General features: G+C 43.0%; 1 protein-coding gene across 1 annotated transcript in view; it reads left to right on the top strand.

Moving 5' to 3' along the window:
- LOC139382935 (leucine-rich repeats and IQ motif containing 1) overlaps positions 1 to 23,087 on the top strand; it is a 48,994-nt gene extending 25,907 nt beyond the window's left edge. Inside the window, exons 23-27 of the mRNA XM_071127213.1 lie at positions 438 to 539; positions 14,358 to 14,559; positions 15,187 to 15,247; positions 15,787 to 15,907; positions 22,954 to 23,087. Coding sequence (XP_070983314.1) covers positions 438 to 539; positions 14,358 to 14,559; positions 15,187 to 15,247; positions 15,787 to 15,907; positions 22,954 to 23,087 — 620 coding nt within the window. The remainder of the gene's footprint in view (positions 1 to 437; positions 540 to 14,357; positions 14,560 to 15,186; positions 15,248 to 15,786; positions 15,908 to 22,953) is intronic.
- Positions 23,088 to 26,261: the final 3,174 nt, after the last annotated feature.

Here is a 26,261-nt window from a genome sequence, read left to right as displayed (position 1 = left end):
ATTACTCTGCATGGGTTACCGCGGCTAAACCGAAATGTGACCTCACCTTAAACACTGGTCGGTCGTCGGGTCGGTAGTAGTGCCACGTCCAAGTAGAGTAGACAGACAGAGTGAGGCTGGTCGTTGATCAGGATTGTTAGAGCATGACTGTACAGTACCAGAGCGCTAGATCCAGTTATCTTTCTCTCTGTCTGCCACACAGGCTTGTTTCAACTGTCATCTGCCCAAATAGGGAATGCATAGTGTTAGGCTCTCTGCATGTCATGAAGGGTCTCTGCTGTGAGTTTATCCAGAACCCAAAGGTTATTTTCTGGATGCTGTGCCTTTAATGTTAGACTCTTTCTCTCTTTCTCTTATTCTCTCTCTTTCTCTCTCATTCTGTCTCTCTCTCTCTCATTCTATCTCTCTGTCTCTCTCTCTCTCGTTCTTTCTTCTAGACCCAACTGTACGCCTGGCCCTTTTCAGGAACCATAGCAACCAGCATGCCCCTATGGAAGCACCAAAGAAGCCCTCTCCAGAGAGGAGAGACTACATTAAAGGTAGGACTCAGACAACACTAGACACAACCGTAATATAGTCTTATCACATTACTGAGCTGAGGCAAACCTAGCCCAGCCAACTGTACTGTGTATTACCATGCATTTAGGCTACCTCATTAACCTTAAATGAGATGGTGACAATTTGTACCTATTTTTTTTTAATCCAAATGTACTTGATGCAGCATACTTCAATCCCACACTAATGTATACTGCAGCTCATAGAGCCATGCTTATGTATGTGCGTGTTTTAGTGCTTTCAATATAAGACGTTTACTATCTGGAGGAAGTAAGTACGACTGCTTCGTGTATTAAATAGAAACGCTTAGAGATTACGGACCGGTGACCAAATTGAAGGCACATGAACAGTGGTAAATAGTGGGACATGAAGTAGTTTGGGATGACGGATGATAAACAAGATGATTGTGTTTCAGCAGGGCTTTGTAGATGACTTGAAGTGTGAAATTGAGTTAAGTACTGGGGAGGTAGGGCACTGAGGGGTTCCAGACTGAACAAACTGAAGGCCTCTTGTCTTAGACATAAATAGTTTTGTGAGGGGTAGTAGTAGTCTCTTGGTTTGGGTGAGTTGGTTGGTTGGTGGGTTTGTTGGGGTAGTGAGGCTAGGAGGGTGAGTTGGTTGGTTTGTTGGGGTAGTGAGGCTAGGAGGGTGAGTTGGTTTGTTGGGGTAGTGAGGCTAGGAGGGTGAGTTGGTTTGTTGGGGTAGTGAGGCTAGGAGGGTGAGTTGGTTTGTTGGGGTAGTGAGGCTAGGAGGGTGAGTTGGTTTGTTGGGGTAGTGAGGCTAGGAGGGTGAGTTGGTTTTTTGGGGTAGTGAGGCTAGGAGGGTGAGTTGGTTTTTTGGGGAAGGGAGGCTACGTGGGTGAGTTGGTTTGTTAAGGTAGCGAGGCTAGGTGGGTGAGTTGGTTTGTTTGGGAAGGGAGGCTAGATGGGTGAGTTGGTTTGTTTGGGAAGGGAGGCTAGATGGGTGAGTTGGTTTGTTGGGGAAGGGAGGCTAGATGGGTGAGTTGGTTTGTTGGGGAAGGGAGGCTAGGTGGGTGAGTTGGTTTGTTTGGGAAGGGAGGCTAGATGGGTGACTTGGTTTGTTGGGGAAGGGAGGCTAGATGGGTGAGTTGGTTTGTTGGGGAAGGGAGGCTAGATGGGTGAGTTGGTTTGTTGGGGAAGGGAGGCTAGATGGGTGAGTTGGTTTGTTTGGGAAGGGAGGCTAGATGGGTGAGTTGGTTTGTTGGGGAAGGGAGGCTAGATGGGTGAGTTGGTTTGTTGGGAAAGGGAGGCTAGATGGGTGAGTTGGTTTGTTGGGGAAGGGAGGCTAGATGGGTGAGTTGGTTTGTTTGGGAAGGGAGGCTAGATGGGTGTGTTGGTTTGTTTGGGAAGGGAGGCTAGATGGGTGAGTTGGTTTGTTGGGGAAGGGAGGCTAGATGGGTGAGTTGGTTTGTTGGGGAAGGGAGGCTAGGTGGGTGAGTTCGTTTGTTTGGGAAGGGAGGCTAGATGGGTGAGTTGGTTTGTTGGGGAAGGGAGGCTAGATGGGTGAATTGGTTTGTTGGGGAAGGGAGGCTAGATGGGTGAGTTGGTTTGTTTGGGAAGGGAGGCTAGATGGGTGAGTTGGTTTGTTTGGGAAGGGAGGCTAGATGGGTGAGTTGGTTTGTTGGGGAAGGGAGGCTAGATGGGTGAGTTGGTTTGTTTGGGAAGGGAGGCTAGATGGGTGAGTTGGTTTGTTGGGGAAGGGAGGCTAGATGGGTGAGTTGGTTTGTTTGGGAAGGGAGGCTAGATGGGTGAGTTGGTTTGTTGGGGAAGGGAGGCTAGGTGGGTGAGTTGGTTTGTTTGTTTAGACTCTGTATGTACTTCTCTCTCCCTCCATGCACCATCTGACCACACAGACCAGTGCCCACACAGACCAGTTTAACAATACAGATAGGTCCAAAAAGAGAGAGGGGAAATATTTTCTCCTCCTTTCATGAAACACTTTGCGGCAGCTCCCCGGCCCTGCTCCCCTCTCTCCGGGTATGTAAGCCGATACCCATTTCAAGTGGGTTACTCATGTCCAGCACATCCACACAAAGAGCCTGGATAAAATAAACACGCCGCGTTGGATATCTCGGAAAGAATCTGTCATGGGTTTGGGGCTAATCACCTCCAGAAGGGGCTTGACTCGAAGCCTGAAACGTAAGCCCCTGCCGGGGAGCTCCGGCTGGGCTGGCTGGCTGAGCCCGGGGCGCTAGCTTGGGATGGATCTGAGGGGGTGCTTTCCACAGGTCAGCACCAGGGGAGGCAGAGGAGAGGGGAGGCAACCCAGCACAGGCCAGCCAGCCGATGGAGAGAGACTCAGAAATCCCACTGACCTAGAGCCAGACCCCGGCCAGCACGCCTGTACTCCAGCCGCACAACAGCCCAGCCCAGGCCCCCGTAAAAAGGCAGCGGGAGCTGCTCCAGTCCAGAACCCCAGTGGGTTTGGGTTACGCTTTTTACAGGGTTCCCCTAAGTCAGATCAGAAACCCAATGAGGAGGTGGGGAGGGGGAGATGGGGTGAGGAGGGGCATGGGGAGGAGGTTGGAACGGGGTAGTCAACTCCCAAATCCAAGGCTGTGTTTGAAATGGCCCTTTATTTCCTATATAGTGCACTACTTTTGACTTTTGACCTGGGCCCTGGAAAATGTTGTAGCAGTGTGTGTACTGTAGATGGCCTGAGAATTTCAGTTCTGGTGAGTTTTTAAAAGGACATTCTACTCAAATGTATGAAAATAAATGATGATGACACCATTTAAAATATGTCTAAACCCTGTCCTTCAGGACCCTGACCTTCAAAGATAATTCGTAAAAATCTAAATAACTTCACAGATCTTCATTGTAAAGGGTTTAAACAGTTTCCCATGCTTGTTCAATGAACCATAAAGAATTAATGAACATGCACTTGTGGAACAGTCATTAAGACACTAACAGCTTACATACGGTAGGTAATTAAGGTCACAGTTACAAAAACTTAGGACACTAAAGAAGCCTTTCTACTGACTCTGAAAAACACCAAAAGAAAGATGCCCATGGTCCCTGCTCATCTGCGTGAACGTGCCTTAGGCATGCTGCAAGGAGGCTTGAGGACTGCAGATGTGGCCAGGGCAATAAATTGCAATGTCCATACTGTGAAGAGCCTAAGACAGCACTACAGGGAGACAGGACGGACAGCTGATTGTCCTCGCAGTGGCAGACCACGTGTAACAACACCTGCACAGGATCGGTACATCCGAACATCACACCTGCGGGACAGGTACAGGATGGCAACAACAACTGCCCGAGTTACACCAGGAACGCACAATCCCTCCATCAGTTCTCAGACTATGCACAATAGGCTGAGAGAGGCTGGACTGAGGGCTTGTAGGCCTGTTGTAAGGCAGGTCCTCACCAGACATCACCGGCAACAACGTCTCCTATGGACACAAACCCACCGTCGCTGGACCAGACAGGACTGGCAAAAAGTGCTCTTCATGGCGAGTTGCGGTTTTGTCTCACCAGGGGTGATAGTCAGATTTGCGTTTATTGTCGAAGGAATGAGCGTTACACGAGGCCTGTACTCTGGAGCGGGATCGATTTGGAGGTGGAGGGTCCATCATAGTCAGCATCATCGGACTGAGCTTGTTGTCATTGCAGGCAATCTCAACGCTGTGCGTTACAGGGAAGACATCCTCCTCCCTCATGTGGTACCCCTCCTGCAGGCTCATCCTGACATGATCCTAGCATGACAATGCCACCAGCCATCCTGCTCGTTCTGTGCGTGATTTCCTCCAGACAGGAATCTCAGTGTTCTGCCATGGCAAGCGAAGAGCCTGGATCTCAATCGCATTAAGCACGTCTGGGACCTGTTGGATCGGAGGGTGAGGGCTAGGGCCATTCCCCCCAGAAATGGCTGGGAACTTGCAGGTGCCTAGGTGGAAGAATGGAGGTTAGCATCTCACAGCAAGATTTGGCAAATCTGGTGCAGTCCATGAGGAGGAGATGCACTGCAGTACTTAATGCAGCTGTTGGCCACACCATATACTGACAGTTACTTTTGATTTTGACCCCCCTTTGTTCAGGGACACATTATTCAATTTCTGTTATTCACATGTCTGTGGAACTTGTTCAGTTTATGTCTCAGTTGTTGAATCTTATGTTCATACAAATATTTACACATGTTAAGTTTGCTGAAAATAAACGCAGTGACAGTGAGAGGACGTTTCTTTTATTGCTGAGTTTACCTCCATAAATAAGCCCAATAGCATATTGGTAAAATTATTTGTTACATTTAGCACCACTCTCCCCTATGCAATCACAGTGAATTGCGGAGCAGCAACGTGCTTAACCATACCCCTACAAAATAATCTGAGTTTAAACTAGAGATATCTGTTTTTTTGCATGGACTGCATCTCAATCCACTACATCCGCCTATGGCGGCTTCCCGCATCTGATGGGGAAAGTGGCTGAGCTACAGCGGTGTTTGTCAGACCATGAGACATCCCCAAAAAAATAATTTTTATGAAAACGTCTGTAGCTATGACCACTCTATGGAAAGATGAGACTCTCACGAATACGATGGTGCTCTACGACTCCCCACAAGCACCACGGGACTCGTCTGAAATCGGTACTGTCAATGTGCCAACTTCTGCCTGTAGCTTCCGAACTGTTTTGGCTACAAACTAATGTGACCCCACTGTGGAAAGGGGAGATTCTCACGAACATGATGGTGTTCACCACTTTGCCCCACAAGTGTCACTGGACTCGTCTGAAGGCATCCGGCACCCGTTTAAAAAATGAATGGAAGTATGGTGGTAGTTTTGTGCCTACCCAAAAAAAGAGGTTAAATATGTGTAAAAAAGTAAATTAGGAATGGAAAGCTGGAATCCTCCTCTTTTTAACAAAGGCCATTAAAACTGTTGTTTTTCCCGCAATTACAAGAATTGTTGTGCATTGACTGCTTGTCAGAATGCACTTCCCTATGGCACTCCTAACATGAATGTTGTGCATTGACTGCTTGTCAGAATGCATTTCTCTATGACACTCCTAACATGAATGTTGTGCATTGACTGCTTGTCAGAATGCATTTCTCTATGGCACTCCTAACATGAATGTTGTGCATTGACTGCTAGTCAGAATGCATTTCTCTATGACACTCCTAACATGAATGTTGTGCATTGACTGCTTGTCAGAATGCATTTCTCTATGGCACTCCTAACATGAATGTTGTGCATTGACTGCTTGTCAGAATGCATTTCTCTATGGCACTCCTAACATGAATGTTGTGCATTGACTGCTTGTCAGAATGCATGTCTCTATGAGGCAGCAGGTAGCCTAGTGGTTAGAGCGTTGGACTTATAACCGGAAGTTTGCTACATTGAATCCCTGAGCTGACAAGGTAAAAATATGTCATTCTGCCCCTGAACAAGGCAGTTAACCCACTGCTCATAGGCTGTCATTGTAAATAAAAATGTGTTCTTAACTGACTTGCTTAGTTAAATAAAGGTTAAATAAATAAAAAATTACATGAATGTTGAGTGCCGTAGGGAATATTTCTCTCACATAGGCTAGAACAAACAATAAGCCGACTAGATAAATAGATAAACTATTCTACTCTGGGGTAGTCATATGTTTCTATTCATTACTAGTTTTGTTTGCAGAGGAAACGTAAATGTGGACTGTTCTAGCGTCTTCCAAGTGCTCCTCGTCAGAGGAAATGTAAATGTGGACTGTTCTAGCGTCTTCAAAGTGCTCCTCGTCAGAGGAAATGTAAATGTGGACTGTTCTAGCGTCTTCAAAGTGCTTCTCGTCAGAGGAAACGTAAATGTGGACTGTTCTAGCGTCTTCAAAGTGCTCCTCGTCAGAGGAAACGTAAATGTGGACTGTTCTAGCGTCTTCAAAGTGCTCCTCGTCAGAGGAAACGTAAATGTGGACTGTTCTAGCGTCTTCAAAGTGCTCCTCGTCAGAGGAAATGTAAATGTGGACTGTTCTAGCGTCTTCAAAGTGCTCCTCGTCAGAGGAAACGTAAATGTGGACTGTTCTAGCGTCTTCAAAGTGCTCCTCGTCAGAGGAAACGTAAATGTGGACTGTTCTAGCGTCTTCAAAGTGCTCCTCGTCAGAGGAAATGTAAATGTGGACTGTTCTAGCGTCTTCAAAGTGCTCCTCGTCAGAGGAAATGTAAATGTGGACTGTTCTAGCGTCTTCAAAGTGCTCCTCGTCAGAGGAAATGTAAATGTGGAGTGTTCTAGCGTCTTCAAAGTGCTCCTCGTCAGAGGAAATGTAAATGTGGAGTGTTCTAGCGTCTTCAAAGTGCTCCTCGTCAGAGGAAATGTAAATGTGGACTGTTCTAGCGTCTTCAAAGTGCTCCTCGTCAGAGGCGCTCTTTCCTGTTCCATATTTTTTTGCCGTAGCGGCAATAATTTTGCCGTGGCACAGCGCAACATATAAATGACTGCAGCGGAAACACTGGTATAGTGAATAAGGTGCCATTTTGGACACACGCCAAGTCATTGACCCTGTACTTTATCAGCTGATGTGTTGCGCTCTGCAAGGTACAGCCTGTTTGATGAATGATCAGGACCAGGGAGGAGGAAAGATGCTGGGAACGATAGTGGAAATATGGTTGCAATGCAATAGGCAGTCAGGGTTTGGACGGCCTGGAGGTGTGGGTTATAGCTGCCTGTTGGTCCGGTGCTTATCCAAAGTTCTGACACGCTTGACAGGGAATTTAGCATCTGAATTTAGCATCAGGGTGAAGGAATCTTGAAATAATTCACCTGCACTTCAAACTATACAGAAATTATGATATAACAATGTCATATTTAACGTTACTTCAACCATGTCTAATCGTTTAGTAACTTGTTTATTGGGTGTGTACCTGACTGTTACCTCAGTGATTGAAGTCCCCACATCAAGCACTCATAATGAACAATTAGATGGAAGTAACCTATTAGTTTGAACTTGTATCTCTCTTTGTTTTCTTTGTAGATTTGATACTGTTGCATATAAATAAATAACACAGACTTAAGTGATAAGGATTGTTGTTTTAGTTTCACAAATCACAATAATATCATTCTGAATATATAAACAACACAATTGAACAAACGAAACAAGCGAACGGCTCCTACATGCTTGACTTACCCAGAATCCTTCTGAATCCTTCCTTCTGAACGGCTATGAACTAACAACATCCTACAACATCCTACATTTTCACTTTATGGGATTTGGGAATGCAAATTTGGGTTTAAATGTTAAATCCAAAATAGTATTATATTGGGATCACACCTAAAATACTACATTTGCTAAGTTATACTGGATATAGTGCAAGCATGTAGCTAGTGCGTGACTTGGAGCAGGCCAGGAGCCAGCTCAACCGTCTCACCTTCCTTAATAAAGACTGTTATTATCATAGTGCCTGTGGCCTGCGTGTGTGTGTGTGTCTGTGGCCTGCGCCGCCTGCCTGTTGACCGCTGGTTGACCGTGTGTGGTTTGCTCTCTTGAGGTGAAGGCTTGACCCCTGGGCGAAGGAAAGTAGGAGACAAGCACTATGATAAAAGCTGACCTCCTCCTCCTCTCCTCCACTCCTGCTTTAAGTCTGGCGCTGAAACTCACAACGGCATATCCCCATAGGGTCATCTCCACGACAGGGCATGCATGGCAGGAGGCAGCGCTAGCGAGAGGGAGGGAGAGAGAGAGGGAAGGAGAGAGAGAGAGGGGGGGAAGGGAGGGAGAGAGAGAAGCTCATATTGGCTTCTGGTGAAATCTATGAAGATCCCATGAGTCTAGTTTAACCAACAAGATCTCATGGTTTTACCAATTTGACTAAAGATTCTGATGTTTAGCCATGTTTCTCCAAACGTCAAATTTCGAAGTTGCTTTAAATGTCAAATTTCGAAGGGTTTTTGACACCCTGGGTTGCTCCTTCTGCTCAGTATCGTTCCATGTATCCAAATGTCAAATGTTGGTATGTTTTTAAGTTAAGGGTTAACTTTGGGATAGGTGAAAAAATAAAGGATTGAACTGGGCTTGAACACGTGACCTTCGGATCCAGAGCCATGGGATTACAGTCATCCACCACCCGCGTCCACAACTTGTTCTGAATTACTCTAAAGTGCCTACGACGTGCCTCTCCTTTACGACTTGGTAGCTGCAGGACGTGACCCTGACCACACCCACCTCCCCATCCAGACTGTCCCAGGCTCCCCCTTGCACCCCCTTGAATGAGCACATTCTCTCTCAGATATCATTTAAGACAGGGCTCCCCCTGCCTCCCTTTTGCCCCCCTCGCCTCGATAGAAAGAGATTGGATAATGTGCTTAAAAGCCCCACTTAACAGGCGTGACTCCTCCTGTCCTGGAGCAGGGGAACAGGACAGAGTGTGAGGGTGGGTTGAGGGGGATAGTGGAAGGAGGGTTATGTCTGGATCAGGACAGGGAACTGCATGGGCCTGGGGGTGAGGGGAAGGCGGAAGGAGTACCAGTATGGTTTGACATGGGCCTGGGGGTGAGGGGAAGGTGGAAAGAGTATTAGTATGTTTTGACATGGGCCTGGGGGTGAGGGGAAGGTGGAAGGAGTACTAGTATGGAAGGTGGAAGGAGTAACAGTATGTTTTGACATGGGTGAGGGGAAGGTGGAAGGAGTACTAGTATGTTTTGACATGGGTGAGGGGAAGGTGGAAGGAGTACTAGAATGTTTTGACATGGGCCTGGGGTGAGGGGAAGGTGGAAGGAGTACCACTATGTTTTGACATGGGCCTGGGGTGAGGGGAAGGTGGAAGGAGTACCACTATGTTTTGACATGGGCCTGGGGTGAGGGGAAGGTGGAAGGAGTACCACTATGTTTTGACATGGGCCTGGGGTGAGGGAAAGTATTCAGACCCCTTCACTTTTTCCACATTTTGTTACGTTACGCCTTATTCTAAAATGTATAATATTATGTTTTGCCCTCATCAATCTACACAGCAAATGTATAAAAATTCAAAACAGAAATACCTTATTTGCATAAGTATTCAGACCCTTTGTTATGACTCGATATTGAGCTCAGGGGCATCCTGTTTCCATTGATCATCAATGATATGTTTCTACAACTTGATTGGAGTCCACTTGTGGTAAATTCAATTGATTAGACATGATTTGGAAAGGCACACGTGTCTTGCTTAGTTAAATAACGGTTAAATTAAATAAAAGTCTATATAAGGTCCCACAGTGCATGTCAGAGCAAAAACCAAACCATGAGGTCGAAGGAATTGTCCGTAGAGGTAGGATTGTGTCGAGGCACGGATCTGGGGAAGGGTACCAAACAATTTCTGCAGCATTGAAGGTCCCCAAGTACACAGTGGCCTCCATCATTCTTAAATGGAAGAAGTTTGGCTGGCCGCCCGGCCAAACGGAACAATCGAGGGAGAAGGGCCTTGGTCTTGGAGGTGACCAAGAACCCAATGGTCAAGAGCTCTAGAGTTTCTCTGTGGAGGTGGGAGAACTTTCTGGAAGGACAACCATCTCCACCAATCAGGCCTTTATGGTAGAGTGGCCAGACAGAAGCCACTCCTCAGTAAAAGGCACATGACAGTCTACTTGGAGATTGCCAAAAGGCACCTAAAGGACTATCAGCCAGTGAGAAAGAAGATGCTCTGGTCTGATGAATCCAATATGTAACTTTTTGGCCTGAATGCCAAGCGTCACGTCTGGAGGAAACCTGGTACCATCTCTACGGTGAAGCATGGTGATGGAAGCATCATGCTGTGGGGATGTTTTTCAGCGGCAGGGACTGGTAGACTAGTCAGGATCGAGGGAAAGATAAACAGCGCAAAGTACACAGAGATCCTTCATGTAAACCTTCCAACAGGACAATGACCCTAAGCACACAGCCAAGTGGCTGTGTGGCTTCGGGACAAGTCTCTGAATGTCCTTTAGTGGCCCAACCAGAGTCCGGACTTGAACCCGATCAAACATCTCTGGAGAGGCCTCTGTAAATAGCTTTGCAGCAATGCTCCCCATTCAACCTGACAGAGCTTGAGTGGATCTACAGAGAAGAATGGGAGAAATTCCCCAAATACAGGTGTGCCAAGCTTGTAGCATCATACCCAAGAATACTCTAGGCTGTAATCGCTGCCAAAGATGCTTCAACAATGTACTGAGTAAAGGATCTGTGTCACGTCGTGTATGTAGGTGGCAGGGAAGTCAAGAGCAGGAGAATCAAACTTGGTATAATTGGAGTATTTGAATAACTTAAAACATAAACTCCAAAACCAAAGTCCATAATAAAATAAATGTGGGTACAAGAACCCGTCGCACACCAATCCATAAAACATGAACATAACAATAAACAATCTCTGACAAGGACAGGAGGGGAAACAGAGGGTTAAATATACAACACTTAATGAATGGGATTGGAACCAGGTGTGTAAGAAGACCAGACAAAACCAATGGAAAATGAAACATAGATCAATGATGGCTAGAAGACCGGCGAGCACCGCCCGAACAAGGAGAGGCATCGACTTCGGGAGAAGTCGTGACAATCTGAATACTTATGTAAATGTGATATTCCATTTGTTTTTGTTTTTTAATAAATTTGCAAAAATGCCAACCTGTTTTGCTTTGTCATTATGGGGTATTGTGTGTAGATTGATTTGATTTGGATCTCTTTTAGTCCCCATTTGGACTAATCTTCCAAGAGTCCTTAAACATTAAAATACAATTTATAATACGAACACATTTTCACATATAACACACTATTACAAACATACATAATATACTAACATAATGACCCAATAAATACTCAATCTAAAAAATATTGATTCTTCATCTACTATAGTCCCACAACATTTCTATGTATTATATTTAAATCGTTTTAAAATAATGTTTAAATGTATATATTGAAAGGTTTCTAGTTTGCTCAGTTAATTTATTCAATTTCTTTATTGCTCTAAATCGAAATGTTCTTTTGCCTATTTCTCTTTTCTGTCTGGATAACGCATAGACGGTGGACAATCTATTCCTAGTATTTACGGAATGTCTGTCTCTTACCAACTGAATACCGTTGTGAATAGAACTTGGCCGTTTTAAATTATGTATATTATGAAATAAAATAAGCATGTTTTTTTTTCAATTATCTTGTCGATTGATGACCAACCAAGAACACTGCACATGACTGCAACAGAAGAACCATATCTCCACCTTATAACAATCCTTGCTGCTTTGTTCTGTGCATTCTGCAGCCTCCTAACTTCACTAGATGATGCATTTCCCCAGACCACAGAACAGTAGTTCACCTGACTCTCAACCAATGCCTGTGTTATTTGCTGAATAATTTTTCCTGGTAAATATTTAGCTATCCATCTGATTATGCATGCTGTTTTAATATATATATATATTTTTTTACATAAATTAGTTATTTGAGACGACCATGATAAGCAGTTGTCTAGCTGAACTCCCAATAGTTTGGTTTCTGCCACTTCTTCAATTTGTACTCCTCCCATACTTAATTGTATCCCATGCTGTTTTGGCCTTTTCCTAGTTGAACAGACCAACATAACTTTGGTTTTCTTGGTGTTTAAAACAAGTTTGTTTTGGCAAACCCACTCCCTGATATTCTCAAAATCTCCTTGTAAAGCTTGCTGTACATGTTGAACCGATTGTCTTGCTGCATAAATTGTAGTATCATCTGCAGATATAGTAGCTTGAGTTTCAGCTAAGGCATAGGGAAGATCGTTGGTATATATTAAATAAAGAAGTGGCCAAAGGCAGCTGCCCTGCGGTATTCCACAGTTTAACACATGAGGGGAAGAAAATGAACCATTGATATAGGTGGACTGTTTCCTGTCAGTTAGATATGACTGTACCCAATTCAATGCTACCTCCTTAAAACCATAATGCATTAATTTTGTCCAAATTATTTTATGATCCACTAAATCAAATGCTGCACTGAAATCTAAAAATAGTACACCCACAAACTTGCCATTATCCATAGCATTGAGCCACTGGTCAGTCATGTCAACCAATGCAGTGGTAGTGGAATGTTTTTTGCGATAAGCATGCTGATTGGCTGTAATCAGATCATTCTTTTCCATGTACTCCCATATTTGTCTACTCACAATACCCTCCAATATCTTACTGAGTGTAGGGAGTAGACTAATTGGTCGACTATTGGCAGGAGTAATGGGTTCTTTGCAGTCTTTCGGAATAGGACACAGTTTCGCATGCTTCCATACATTTGCAAACATTCCCTTTTCAAGTGACCAATTAAATGTGTATCTCAGTGGAACTGCAATCTGGGGAGCAGCACAGCGAAGCAAAAAAATTGTCCATAAGACCATAACCTGTAGATTTACCATCAGGTAATGACTTCAATAGGTTTAACACCTCCTCCACTGACACCGTTTGTAGACTAAAAGAGCAGATCTTGATGCTCATAATATGATCATCAATCCATTGGACAATAGCTTGTTTGGAAGAATGTATGTTTACATTGTTGCTCAGTAATTTAATTTTCTTTGTAAAAAAAATCTGCAAAATGATTGGCAATATCAACTGGTTTTGTTCAATTGTCAATTTTGTTCTATTCAAATTATTGTGATCCTTCCAATTTATATTAAAATCACCCAAGATAAATACATCTCTGTTGCGATCTGTGGCCTGGTCAAACCCAGTACATAAGTCATCCTCATTGATGAAGATTTTGATTTTTTTTTTTTTTTAAATACATTTTAGAATAAGGCTGTAACATAACAAAATGTGGAAAAAGTCAAGGGGTCTGAATACTTTCCGAAGGCACTGTTTACAGTAGGACAATGCAGTATTAAAAACGATGTAAAACATACATTAGTACTGTATTTTTTATGTTCTACTAAAACATGCCACTTATACTTTCTGCTCCAGGAAGTGTGAAACACCATCTCCTGACCTTACTACCCCGGGGGAGCTTCCATCACTTGACGTTTTTACTGGGTTCTTAATTAACCCTTGATGACTGCCAGCTATGAAACCTTTTCTACTTTTTTACTGCTGGGCGAAAGCATGAAAATTAGTTAAATAAATGCGTCATTAGTTCCAGCACCGGGCTGTCAAAATTCCTTATCAATTCACGGCCATCTTAGGCAGCATTACTGTCGGCAGTATGTTGGCGGGCCGTGAACGGGGAGCAAATGTTTACTTTAAATTACGGCCTTTATTATGGGATTTTCAGAGTTGTTCGTAAATCTTTGAATGCTTTCTCTATTTGATACGTTGCTCAAATTAATTTAATTTTACAAGAACACACAACCACACAACCACCCACACATACACACATACACACATAGACACACACACCATGAAAGGACCCCCAACCTCTCCTGGCTGTTGCGTCATTCAGCAACTCCGAGTGTATTATAGTAATGCCCCCAGAGCCCTCCAAACAAATGGCTACCTTAAGCCCCAACATAAACGCTGTGAGCTTTAGCTAAGCACTGATCTGTCTCTTACAGCTCGGGAGGAAAACCTAGCCTAGCGCTCGACTTGTCAATCTTTGTCACAGTCCAGGCTCCCTCTGTTTATTTATCCTTGGTCCTGTTCCAAATGGCACCCTATTCCCTATGTAGTGTATTGCCCTTAGGGCTCTGGTCAAAAGTAGTGCACTGTATAGGGAATATGGTGTTGGTGTGCATGTGTTAACACAATCGCTCTCTCTCTCTCCTATATAAATTATGCCTCACATAATTTGTTAAGATGTCTCTGCACCTGGTTGCCGTTGTAGCAGCAGGACTGTGTAGGGAAGCAGCTCTGTGATTTTCTTGTAACTGTTGTCACCAGGGATGTTTTACCAAAATATATTTTCTGTCAAGTGCAGCTCACCAGGCAGAACTAGCCCTGGAGGGAACAGGCAGATTGGACCAAACACGGTTAAACCAGCAAGGACCAGGGAGGGTGGACAAAATGCTGTTGAACCAGGACGCAACAGAGAGAGTGGACCAAACACTGGTAAACCAGGAACGCACTTACCAGTGGCTCCACACCCAGCCTGTGCACTCTGACAGCAGACGCCCTGAGAGGTGAGGTTCTCTAGACCTGATATGCACCAGTACATGATATTGTATGTCTGCAACTCATGTTCAACATACAGAAGAATAACAATGATGGACAGTAGGTTAGATTACATTATTGTAGATTTTATATATATATATATATATATATATATATATATATACAGGTGATGGGGATGAAAGTGATATTACATGTTTATTACATAAAAAATTAACAGAAGTGGCAGAAAGTATTGGCCCATTATAAAGGCTAATGTTCTAGAATCTACTTGTTTTCGAACATTATGTCCCAAGAACATTTAAAACAATTAAATGACTTCTTTATGTAGAAATTCTAATTTAGGAAATATATTTAAATGCAAAACAAGAATACAGACTGTTTTTATTTCATTTTTAATATCTAGCATTTTCGGGGGGGGTGGGGGACTGTTAGGAGCTGTAACAAATGCAATGGGGGGGGGGCTATAACATATTAAATCAGACATTGGGATTATGATAGCAGTTAAATGGAAGCCAGTAATGCCACTGATCTGATGTTTATGCTGTGATAGATCTGAGGTGTTGGAGTGAAACCACCACGCTATTGGAGAGCGACCACTAATAGCAGAGTTTTGAAACCTTTCTGTCTGTCTCCAGTGATGGTTTCCTCCCAGAGATTGACCCAGACATACTGAAAGGAGGCAGAGTGCAGCTCGTGGTGAGCTATTTATTTTGACTCGCTGTTACATTCCAGCAACGACTGATTCACTTTCACTGAGTAATTGCCTTTCATTCTGTCTGTATCTTGGTTGTGGAGAAAGTTTATGGAAGCATGCATTGTTTACATTTCAAGTTCATATTTAAGTTTCACTTCATAGTTAGTTTCCCACTCCGCCTAGAGTTTAAGACGTTTCTTTTTCAAAAGGCTTATTTCCAGTGTAACGACACTTTCAATTTGATCAACTCGTGGCAATTTTTTAATTTGATTTGTAGAAATACCAGTGTCAGTGCAGTGTGGTTTATCTAAAACAGAGAATGATATTGATGCTCGTCAACTCTTTGAAGTTGAAAACCGCAGGTCTCCCTGTGCAGTTTGAATTAACCACCCCCTTTCCCTTTCCTCAGCTACACACTGCCTTTCTGCTTTGAGCACATGAGCGCGTAGTTAGCTGTTGAATGTTTTCAAAATGTTGGGGCCAGTTGCGTGAGAAAAATGATGTTTGACCTTATTTGAACAGTGTGTGTGTGTGTTTGTAGGCTGTAGCAGGGTACAGAGAAGGTCCAGACCAGGCCCCAATGTCCCGGGCCAGCGGAACGTCAACCTCCCCGCCTCACAAAGAACACAATGAAGCTCGGAGAAACTTTATGGGGCAACTAAGTGAGTTTTAAATGTTTTCTTCAGACTCACTATCTAGCAGAGTTGGGTCAATTCCATTTCAATTCAGGAAGTAAACTGAACTTTCAATTCACATTTTCCTTAATGCATATGAATGAGCAATATTTGGAATTGGAATTTCTGTTTATTTCCTGAATTGAATGAGTTTAAATGTTATTAACCCCAACCAAGCTACTATTTAGCCCACCTATTACCTTCCCAAATTCTTTGTCTTGTTTTACCTGTTGCTGGATCTACGCACCACTAAACATTTAGTTCAACATACACGTTTTGTGTGTGTGTACCACTATTTCATGCATAATTAAATGTGTCAATTTGTTAATATATTCTGAAGATTTCCTAATTGGAATATTTGTCCTTTGCAAGCAAATCAAAAATGTTCCTTTCCAATGTTTATTCCATGATTTGGTTTTTAGTTGTAAGTTAGCAGGAATATTTTTTCGGCCCTCCATTTAAATGTCACTAAAGACAGAACATTCTCTGTCACTTAAAGTCACTGAAAAGTAAGAGCCGAGATACAGTGCCTTGCGAAAGTATTCGGCCCCCTTGAACTTTGCGACCTTTTGCCACATTTCAGGCTTCAAATATAAAGATATAAAACTGTATTTTTTTGTGAAGAATCAACAACAAGTGGGACACAATCATGAAGTGGAACGACATTTATTGGATATTTCAAACTTTTTTAACAAATCAAAAACTGAAAATTTGGGCGTGCAAAATTATTCAGCCCCTTTACTTTCAGTGGAGCAAACTCTCTCCAGAAGTTCAGTGAGGATCTCTGAATGATCCAATGTTGACCTAAATGACTAATGATGATAAATACAATCCACCTGTGTGTAATCAAGTCTCTGTATAAATGCACCTGCACTGTGATAGTCTCAGAGGTCCGTTAAAAGCGCAGAGAGCATCATGAAGAACAAGGAACACACCAGGCAGGTCCGAGATACTGTTGTGAAGAAGTTTAAAGCCGGATTTGGATACAAAAAGATTTCCCAAGCTTTAAACATCCCAAGGAGCACTGTGCAAGCGATAATATTGAAATGGAAGGAGTATCAGACCACTGCAAATCTACCAAGACCTGGCCATCCCTCTAAACTTTCAGCTCATACAAGGAGAAGACTGATCAGAGATGCAGCCAAGAGGCCCATTATCACTCTGGAAGAACTGCAGAGATCTACAGCTGAGGTGGGAGACTCTGTCCATAGGACAACAATCAGTTGTATATTGCACAAATCTGGCCTTTATGGAAGAGTGGCAAGAAGAAAGCCATTTCTTAAAGATATCCATAAAAAGTGTTGTTTAAAGTTTGCCACAAGCCACCTGGGAGACACACCAAACATGTGGAAGAAGGTGCTCTGGTCAGATGAAACCAAAATTGAACTTTTTGGCAACAATGCAAAACGTTATGTTTGGCGTAAAAGCAACACAGCTCATCACACTGAACACACCATCCCCACTGTCAAACATGGTGGTGGCAGCATCATGGTTTGGGCCTGCTTTTCTTCAGCAGGGACAGGGAAGATGGTTAAAATTGATGGTAAAATGGATGGAGCCAAATACAGGACCATTCTGGAAGAAAACCTGATGGAGTCTGCAAAAGACCTGAGACTGGGACGGAGATTTGTCTTCCAATAAGACAATGATCCAAAACATAAAGCAAAATCTACAATGTAATTGTTCAAAAATAAACATATCCAGGTGTTAGAATGGCCAAGTCAAAGTCCAGACCTGAATCCAATCGAGAATCTGTGGAAAGAACTGAAAACTGCTGTTCACAAATGCTCTCCATCCAACCTCACTGAGCTCAAGCTGTTTTGCAAGTAGGAATGGGAAAAAATTTCAGTCTCTCGATGTGCAAAACTGATAGAGACATACCCCAAGCGACTTACAGCTGTAATCGCAGCAAAAGGTGGCGCTACAAAGTATTAACTTAAGGGGGCTGAATAATTTTGCACGCCCAATTTTTCAGTTTTTGATTTGTTAAAAAAGTTTGAAATATCCAATAAATGTCGTTCCACTTCATGATTGTGTCCCACTTGTTGTTGATTCTTCACAAAAAAATACAGTTTTATATCTTTATGTTTGAAGCCTGAAATGTGGCAAAAGGTCGCAAAGTTCAAGGGGGCCGAATACTTTCGCAAGGCACTGTATGTGTCTGTGAGAGGCGTTATGATATCAGGCACATGTGAGCATTGGACCAATCTAGAAAAACACAAGTCTTGTATAATGAAAAGCACTTTTTCAATGATCTAAATGTAATCACTGTAGCTTTAGGATGAGATGAGCTGCCTGGCCAGCACACGTTCCAAACAGACTACTGTCATAAATCTGATGAATAGTAGGTTATGATAATATGACGTGTGTGTGTTATTTCTGTCTGTGTATGTGCATTGTGTGTGTGTGTGTGTGTGTGTGTGTGCATCTGTTGCGTTGTGTGTGTGTGTATATGTGTGTGTGTGGCAGAGCAGGGATAACGGGTCCGGCTTAGTGCCCCGGGTCGATCGGGAGCTTGGGGCGGGGTCGGGAAGGGGACAGAGCGCTGCTCCTCGACAAGAAACAGGCAAAAAAGTCATTTTCAGAGAAGAATGACTGGCCTTTCTGTCAGACAGCCTTCCGCTCAGGAGTTTGAGTGACAAAGATGCTTCTGACAGACACAGCCAGGAAACAAATAGATGACCAGATTAAACAAGCTGCAGGAATCTAAAAAAGAAGACAAATACTGTTCCTTCCTAACGAAGCTAAATTAGATTCCGATGATGATTACTAAATGATATCCACGAGGGCAGTGACTCTCTGCGGGATAAAGGCACGTTGTTGTAGGACCTAGAGCAGGGTGAAGAGAGAGACTTTCTGTGCGGCTCTGTGATCAAACAACCCTTAGTAAATTGAAATATGTATGTATGTGTAAGACTGGTTTATTTTTCAAAAGCCAATTTGATATTTCATAAACTGGGAAACTGCATTTAATTAGCCAAATATCTAAAAGTTATTTCATGGATAAATGGTACAGCTCTTAGCTGGCAACTCACCAAAGTAAAGCAGTAGATTGGAAGCTCTCTTTTGAAAATGTGTATAAGCTGGGAGAATCCATGCCAGTTTAAAGCAGCAAAAATATCTTATCAGAAAACAAAATGTAAATATTTAATTAGCCTCTGAAGGAGTATAGAGACTATATCAAAGTATCCAGCTTTAAAGTCAGGGGTTCACTTAGCTTGCCATGGCAGTAAAGACCATGTAAAAACTCTATAACCAATTGCAATGTGATACCCACCGCTCGCTGGGGCGGAGCCATGAAGTGTGTTTTCAGTCCCACTAAATATTTTCATTACTTGTGCAGAAGAAACCACTTAACTTACCTATCTACTGCCTCAATGCTGTTCCCATTCAAAGCTAATGGGAGTAAAATGACTGAAAGCGATTTGTTTGGTCACAGCGGTCGAGGGAATGTGCGACCGTTTATTTATTTACCTACTTTTTAATAGCATGACCCTTGAAAATAGCAACTAAATTACCAACATGTGTGTTAATAAAGACAAGATTTGTTTTGTCCTCTGTTTTTGATTCGGAACAAACAAATAAATAAATATTTTATTTCCAACATTTCGACACATAAGTTCTGAATAGTTTCTCCAAACAAGCACAAAATGACCCCTGTGGCTGGCTGAGTGTTTTTAATAAAACGTTGAAGGATCAAACCATTCAGATGGAAATAAGCTGTGGCCACAGATACTCAATATTATATTTAGTATGGTTTAATGATAAAAAGGGAGTCTTAAAACATTTACATTTTAGTAATTTAGCTCTTATCCAAAGCGACTTACTAGAGAAATTATGGTTAAGTGCCTTGCTCAAGGGTATATTGACAGATTTTTTTCACCTAGTCGGCTCTGGGATTTGAAGTAGCGATATATCGGTTACTGTTCCAACGCTCTTATCCGCTAGGGTACCTTCAAAAAGGTATTTGACTAAATAAATAAATGTGTAGAGATAAAATTGTGTGTGAGGGAGTTATATTTTCCCTACAATGAATCATGAAAAAATAGACATACAGATTATGATACACTATATGGGACACCAGCCATTCAGATATTGGGAGCTGGTCAGTACCTGTAATGTGTGCTGTGCTCCAGCCCCCCACCACCTCCTCGTGATCCTCCCCACTGCTGAGCTCCCTGTGTGGGGCTCGTCTGGCTCACTGTGGCCGGTACACGTGGAACACATCATGCCCACAGACACGCTCCCTTTGTTCTTGTGTTTGAAGAGCTTAGTTTTGATCCCCAGGTGAAATGGAACAGCCTCCCCTACAGCCTCCTGTTAACAGAGTTTAGTACATACACTTTGCATGAGGAGCTGTCCATGCATTTCAGTGTGGTAGCCTAGGCTATACAAAGTAGTTGCTATAATGTACGCTATATGTACACTATATATACAAAGGTATGTGGACACTCCATCAAATCAGTGGATTCGGCTATTTCAGCCACACCTGTTGCTGACATGTGTATAAAATCCAACACACTGCCATGCAATCTCCATAGACAAACATTGGCAATAGAATGGCCTTACTGAAGAGCTCAGTGACTTTATTGTGGCACCGTCATAGGCTGTCTGTTTGTAAAATTTCTGCCCTGCTTTAGCTGCCCTGGTCAACTGTAATTGATGTTATTGTGAAGTGGAAACATCTAGGAGCAACAACGGCTCGGCCGTGAATTGGTAGGTCACACAAGCTCGGCTTGAGTGGTGTAAAGCTCGCCATCATTGGACTCCTGAGCAGTGGAAACGCATTTTCTGGAGTGAAGAATCACGCCTCACCATCTTGCATTCTGACGGATGAATCTGACAGATGCCAGGAGAATGCTACCTGCCCGAATGCATAGTGCCAACTGTAAAGTTTGGTGGAGGAGTAATAATGGTCTGGGGCTGTTTCATGGTTCGGGCTAGGCCTCTTAGTTCCAATGAAGGGAAATATTATTATTATAATATTTTATTTTTGTACTATTTACCGCTTTTTCTCCCCAATTTCGTGATATCCAATTGGTAGTTCCAGTCTTGACCCATCGCTGCAACTCCCGTACGGACTCGGGAGAGGCGAAGGTCGAGAGCCATGCGTACCCCGAAACACAACCCTGCCAAGCCGCACTGCCTCTTGACACACTGCTCGCTTAACCCGGAAGCCAGTCGCACCAATGTGTCAGAGGAAACACCGTACAACTGGCGACCGAAGTCAGTGTGCATGCCTGCCACAAGGAGTCGCTAGAGAGTGATGGGACATGGACATCCTGGCCCAGCATTGTCCGGGTTAGGGGAGGGTTTGGCCGGGGGGCTTTACTTGGCTCATTGAGCTCTAGCAATTTCTTGTGGCCAGATGCCTGCAGGCTGACTTCGGTAGCCTCCAACACATTGGTGCGGCTATGCGGGCGGGTGTTAAGAAGTGTGGTTTGGCTGGTCATGACTCGACCTTCGCCTCTCCCGAGCCCGTTGCAGCGATGAGACAAGATTGTAATTGGATATCATGAAATTGGGGAGAAAAAAAGGGGTAAAAAAATAAATTAAATGTTTGTTGAGATTGGTGTGGAAGAACTTGACTGGCCTTCACAGAGCCCTGACCGGAACGCCAAATGCGAACCAGGCCTAATCACCCAACATCAGTGCCCTACCTCAATAATGCTCTTGTGGATGAACGGAAGTCCCCGCAGCAATGTTCCAACATCTAGTGGAAAGCCTTCCCAGAAGAGTGGAGGCTGTTATAGCAGCAAAGGGGGGGACCAACTCCATATTAATCCCAATGATTTTGGAACAAGCAGCTGTCCACATACTTTTTAGTGTAATATATTTAAGTGATAATGCCCGAGAAGCTGGTGTTTGGAGGATATATTGGCACAGGTGTTGTTTCGTCGAGGGCCGGCAAACTATGCCATTATATCCTCCAAACACCGGCTTCGAGGGCATTATCACTTTTATACAACAGGTTACCAACACATTCAAATAATGATTGACATTATTTTCATTAAAAACATTATTTTTATTAATTTCTTCATACTATTTCATCTTTCCACAAGATATATTCCCGACGCAAATCTTGAGTTGCTACCCAAGCCGGCTGGTAGTTCGTTCTATCGGTTCCGTTGCCAGAGACGTGACCCAGTCATTCAGTCTTTGTTTTGTATCCAGTCGTTCGTTCTAAATGTTCCATTGCCATACTGGCAGCCAACGTTCTTATCCCTTGCTTGCTAGCTGGCCAACTATGGCTAATTTACAGTCACGTCAAAACAGTGCAGCCAGAATAACAATGAGGTAGCCGCATTTGCATTTGTTTAAGCTGTTTTACATCCATAACAATAAGCTAATGATGAGCGACTTGACCTGGCATAGAAAATGTGCTCTCGTCAGGATACTGTTGTTCGACAACTAACCAACAACGCAGCTACCACCTGTTCACCAGCTTCACCTGTTTTCTATTGGTAGTTCTTTGTATATATCCATAAAAAATTATGCTGATTAATAATTTCGACTGCCTGAGAAAAGCTGCCTGTCTGTCTGTCTGTCTCATCCGACTCCCGACACATTCATTACTATTGGACATGTTGTAAATGTCGGAGAGACAGACAGCAAGGTTTATACAAATTTCCGCTGTTGAAAACTAAATGTTAGTCTAAAAGAAATGAGAGATAATGTCTAGATGCTTTCTATAGTGGAGATCAAGTTTATAAAGTACCTGTCTGGGTTGATGAGACAGTGGATTGCGCAGTCAGACAGAACAGAGTAAATGGGCATTTTAACGTCATAGATTTAGCCGGTGGTAATTTGTGGAATAGACACCAGCTGGAATGCGGTTTTAGCCAATCAGCATTCAGTATTAGACCTACCCGTTGTATAAAACTACAGTAAATGGTATGTTTCAATATATTTTTCTTCAGGCAAAGAGCATCAGGGCATAAATACTTTATCCTGAGAAATGTTGATATGTGATATGCTAATATATCATGCAATTTTGTTAGATGTTTCTTTTGTGTCTTTCTCTTTTTCTGCAGACAAAGAAGCACCTTCTCCCCAAAGAGTGACCTCTGCCTCATCTAAAAAGGAGCGCATGTCTTTCCGGGATAACCCTGTCCAGATGAGTGGTGGCTGGGGAGGGGGCAAAAAAAGGGACAAACTGCACAAGTAACAAGACATTTGTTAATTACCAAGAAACTGGTTTAGCTTTATTCACTGTATGTCCAAAACAGTAAGCATGACAACCATTATTCTGTTCACAGTAACGTTTTGACAGTCCCATACAGTATGTGCATTATGTTGACATTTCATTCATTCTGCAACGTTTAACTTTTCTCCCCTCAAAAGTTTTGATTGTCATTAATCTCCTATACTAAAATGTCTTGCAGCTGCCTTTTCGCTCTCAGATCTGGCTTGGCCTCCGTGGGTCTTCTGAAAATTAATTAAAAGCAATGGGAGAAGCCCAGCCCAAATATCTGCAGGCGTTTTCATGCTGGTCATTATGCATGGATATCGCTGCCTTAATGCGACCTCAGCCAACACCGGAACGCATGGAGCAAAGTCCCAAACGCTCAACAAATCACACGCTTAATATGCAGACAATGGTTTGAAATAAGAAACAGAACATTTCTATTCTAATTGTTAGGATGTTTGTATTTTGATTTCTATTAGATTTATTTTACAAGATTTCCAGACCAGTCTCTGCTGCTGTGGTATAGTAGCCTTTGGTAAAATAAAATATAGAATTTAGAATTGGGTCCCGTGTGGCTGAGTTGGTAGAGCATGGCACTTGCAACACCAGGGTTGTGGGTTTGATTCCCATGGAGGACCAGTATGAAAAAAAAGTATGAAAAGTTACTACTGTAAGTCGCTCTGGATAAGAGCAGCTACTAAAATGTACGTGTAGAAGGTGTCTTATCTTAGATGTTGCATGTCTAAGAAAAAAATTGCTTTTTTTAATGCTACTTATTTCTTGCTTAAGTTGATGAAGTGGCACTTTTACTCAGCTGTTAATAATCAAGGTAAATACATTTGAGATTCTAAAATAATGATTAAATTCAAGTTTCTTTTTTGATTTTACTATCATATACACTGAGTGTTCAAAACATTAGGAGCAACTGACATAGGTGAATACAGGTGAAGGCTTTGATCCCTTATTGATGTCACTTGTTAAATCCACTTCAATCAGTGTATATGAAAGGGAGGAGAAGACAGGTTAAAGAATGATCTTTAAACCTTGCGACAATTGAGACATGGATTTTGCATGTGTGACATTCAGAGGGTGAATGGGCAAGACAAGAGATTGAAGTGCCTTTGAACGGGGGGGTATGGTAGTAGGTGCCATGCGCACCGGTTTGAGTGTGTCAAGAACTACAACGACGCTGGGTTTTTCACACTCAACAGTATCCCGTGTGTATCAGTAAGGGTCCACCACCCAAAAGGACATCCAGCCAACTTGACACAACTGTGGGAAGCATTGGAGTCAACATGGACTCCTGTGGAACGCTTTCGACACCTTGTAGAGTCCATGCCCTGACAAATTGAGGTTGTTCTGAGGGCAAAGGGGAAGGTGTTCCTAATATTTCGTAAACTCAGTGTAAATACAGTACACAGTAGAGTCTGCCGATTTGAACTAAATCTGGAGTTGCAGATATCCAGAGATGTTGCCAGACAGCGTGTCAGAGCAGCCGCAGCTTTGAGTAAAGCGCAAACATTGGTGTTACAATTGTGTTTTTTATTTTTTATTACCAATGGTTCTTGTTCTGTGTATTTGAATTTGGATTTCAGATTCCATCCAACCACAAACACCGCCTTACCAAAGCGGCTAACCCTGTGGGGTTGAAGGTTCATCGCTTGTCTGTTGGCTGTAAATGATCTGTTAATGAATGTGAAAACAAATAGATGGAGCTGGAGAGGAGAGTGGCTCCCTGGCAGGAAATGCGTGTCCCTCTATTTATTTTATCTTCCCTTCACTTTCATATTTCTCTCTCTGGTCTCTGGTGGGGTTTTGATTGTCTTCAGCCCATCAGGAATTTAGTCTACAGACAGGACCAGTGCTGTATCATGACTAGTACCAGTTGTGCTGGTGGTGGTCCTGCCCAGCCCATTAGGACTGTTATGGTTTGAAACCCAAGAGCACTGTTCTCCTTCAGGGGGAGATTGAACTCCTGTCCCCCTCGGGAGAAGCCTGGGGCTTTTACCTGGTGATTATTTTCTCTTTTGGCACATAGCATGGTGTTATCAGCAAATATTTGGAATGGTGAGGATTCTATTGTTTACACTGTCCACCAAACACTGTCTTCCCATAAGTTAGTTGTTGTTTTGCTTAAATTAACATTAACATCGACTAATACGTCAATACATTTTCAGGCCACTCATTTGAAGGACTTTTCATAATGCTCAGGATGTACTCACCTAAATACCCTTACGTGTGTTGCTAGGGTTGGGTGTGTCTGTCCCAGTTGGTTTATCTCCCATTATTATCTTTAACAGGACGTTGTTCAATTCTGACTGTATGCTGTCTTTCATTATAAAGTAGTGGAGGAATTCACTCCTCAACGCCTGGCTGCACACAATGTCTTCAGGTCCTGTATCCGTTTATTTGCCTAATAGATTTCATTATACGTAATCACCCCAAGCTCACATTTGTGGTAAAATAAGTGTGTCATATATTAGTCATTTAGACAAGAACATTAGAGGGTTGAGAGAGAGAAGATATCATGATGTGAGTCTGTCTGTTCCAGATATGTAGGTTGATGTTTATTGTTATGAGTTTTATCCTGGAGGCAGAACTGAGAGATTTCCCCTTAATCAGGCCAGCTGCAAAGTCGAAATTGGCTATATTGTAAAAATGAATGAAATCAAAAATTGGCTTTTTGGTCTTAATTTAAGGTTTAGGTTAGGCAATAGAGTTAGCAGTGTGGTTAAGGTTAGGGTTATGTTTAAAATCAGATTTTAGACTTTGTGGCTGTGCTAGCTAGTGAGCACTCTGCAGGGCAGCCTCCAGAACAAGATTCATGATGAAAAACGCTTGTATAACAGATAAAGGAGGAGGCCTGAAGAAGAGCCCGGTATCAAACTGTTGTTATCTTGTTCTCTAGTCTATCTATGCCAATGACTGTATGAGTGGACAAAACCATCGTTCACGTGACACCATTCATTCCTATATGAAGACTCAATAGCGCACTGGTACAATGATTGTCTTCGGTCATGAACTCTCGTGGTGTCAATGAGAAGGGGCAGTCGTTCTCCTCTGATCTAGGCAGAGTAGATAGAAGCCAAATAACTGGCCTCTGCATGGGCAAGGTTGTGTTGCAGTAGCGCAACTTGCGGGGAGGATGAAGGT

This window comes from Oncorhynchus clarkii, chromosome 2 (genome assembly GCF_045791955.1).
Source record: "Oncorhynchus clarkii lewisi isolate Uvic-CL-2024 chromosome 2, UVic_Ocla_1.0, whole genome shotgun sequence".
Classification (NCBI taxonomy): Eukaryota; Metazoa; Chordata; class Actinopteri; order Salmoniformes; family Salmonidae; genus Oncorhynchus; species Oncorhynchus clarkii.
This window is presented reverse-complemented; position numbering and strand designations above follow the sequence as displayed.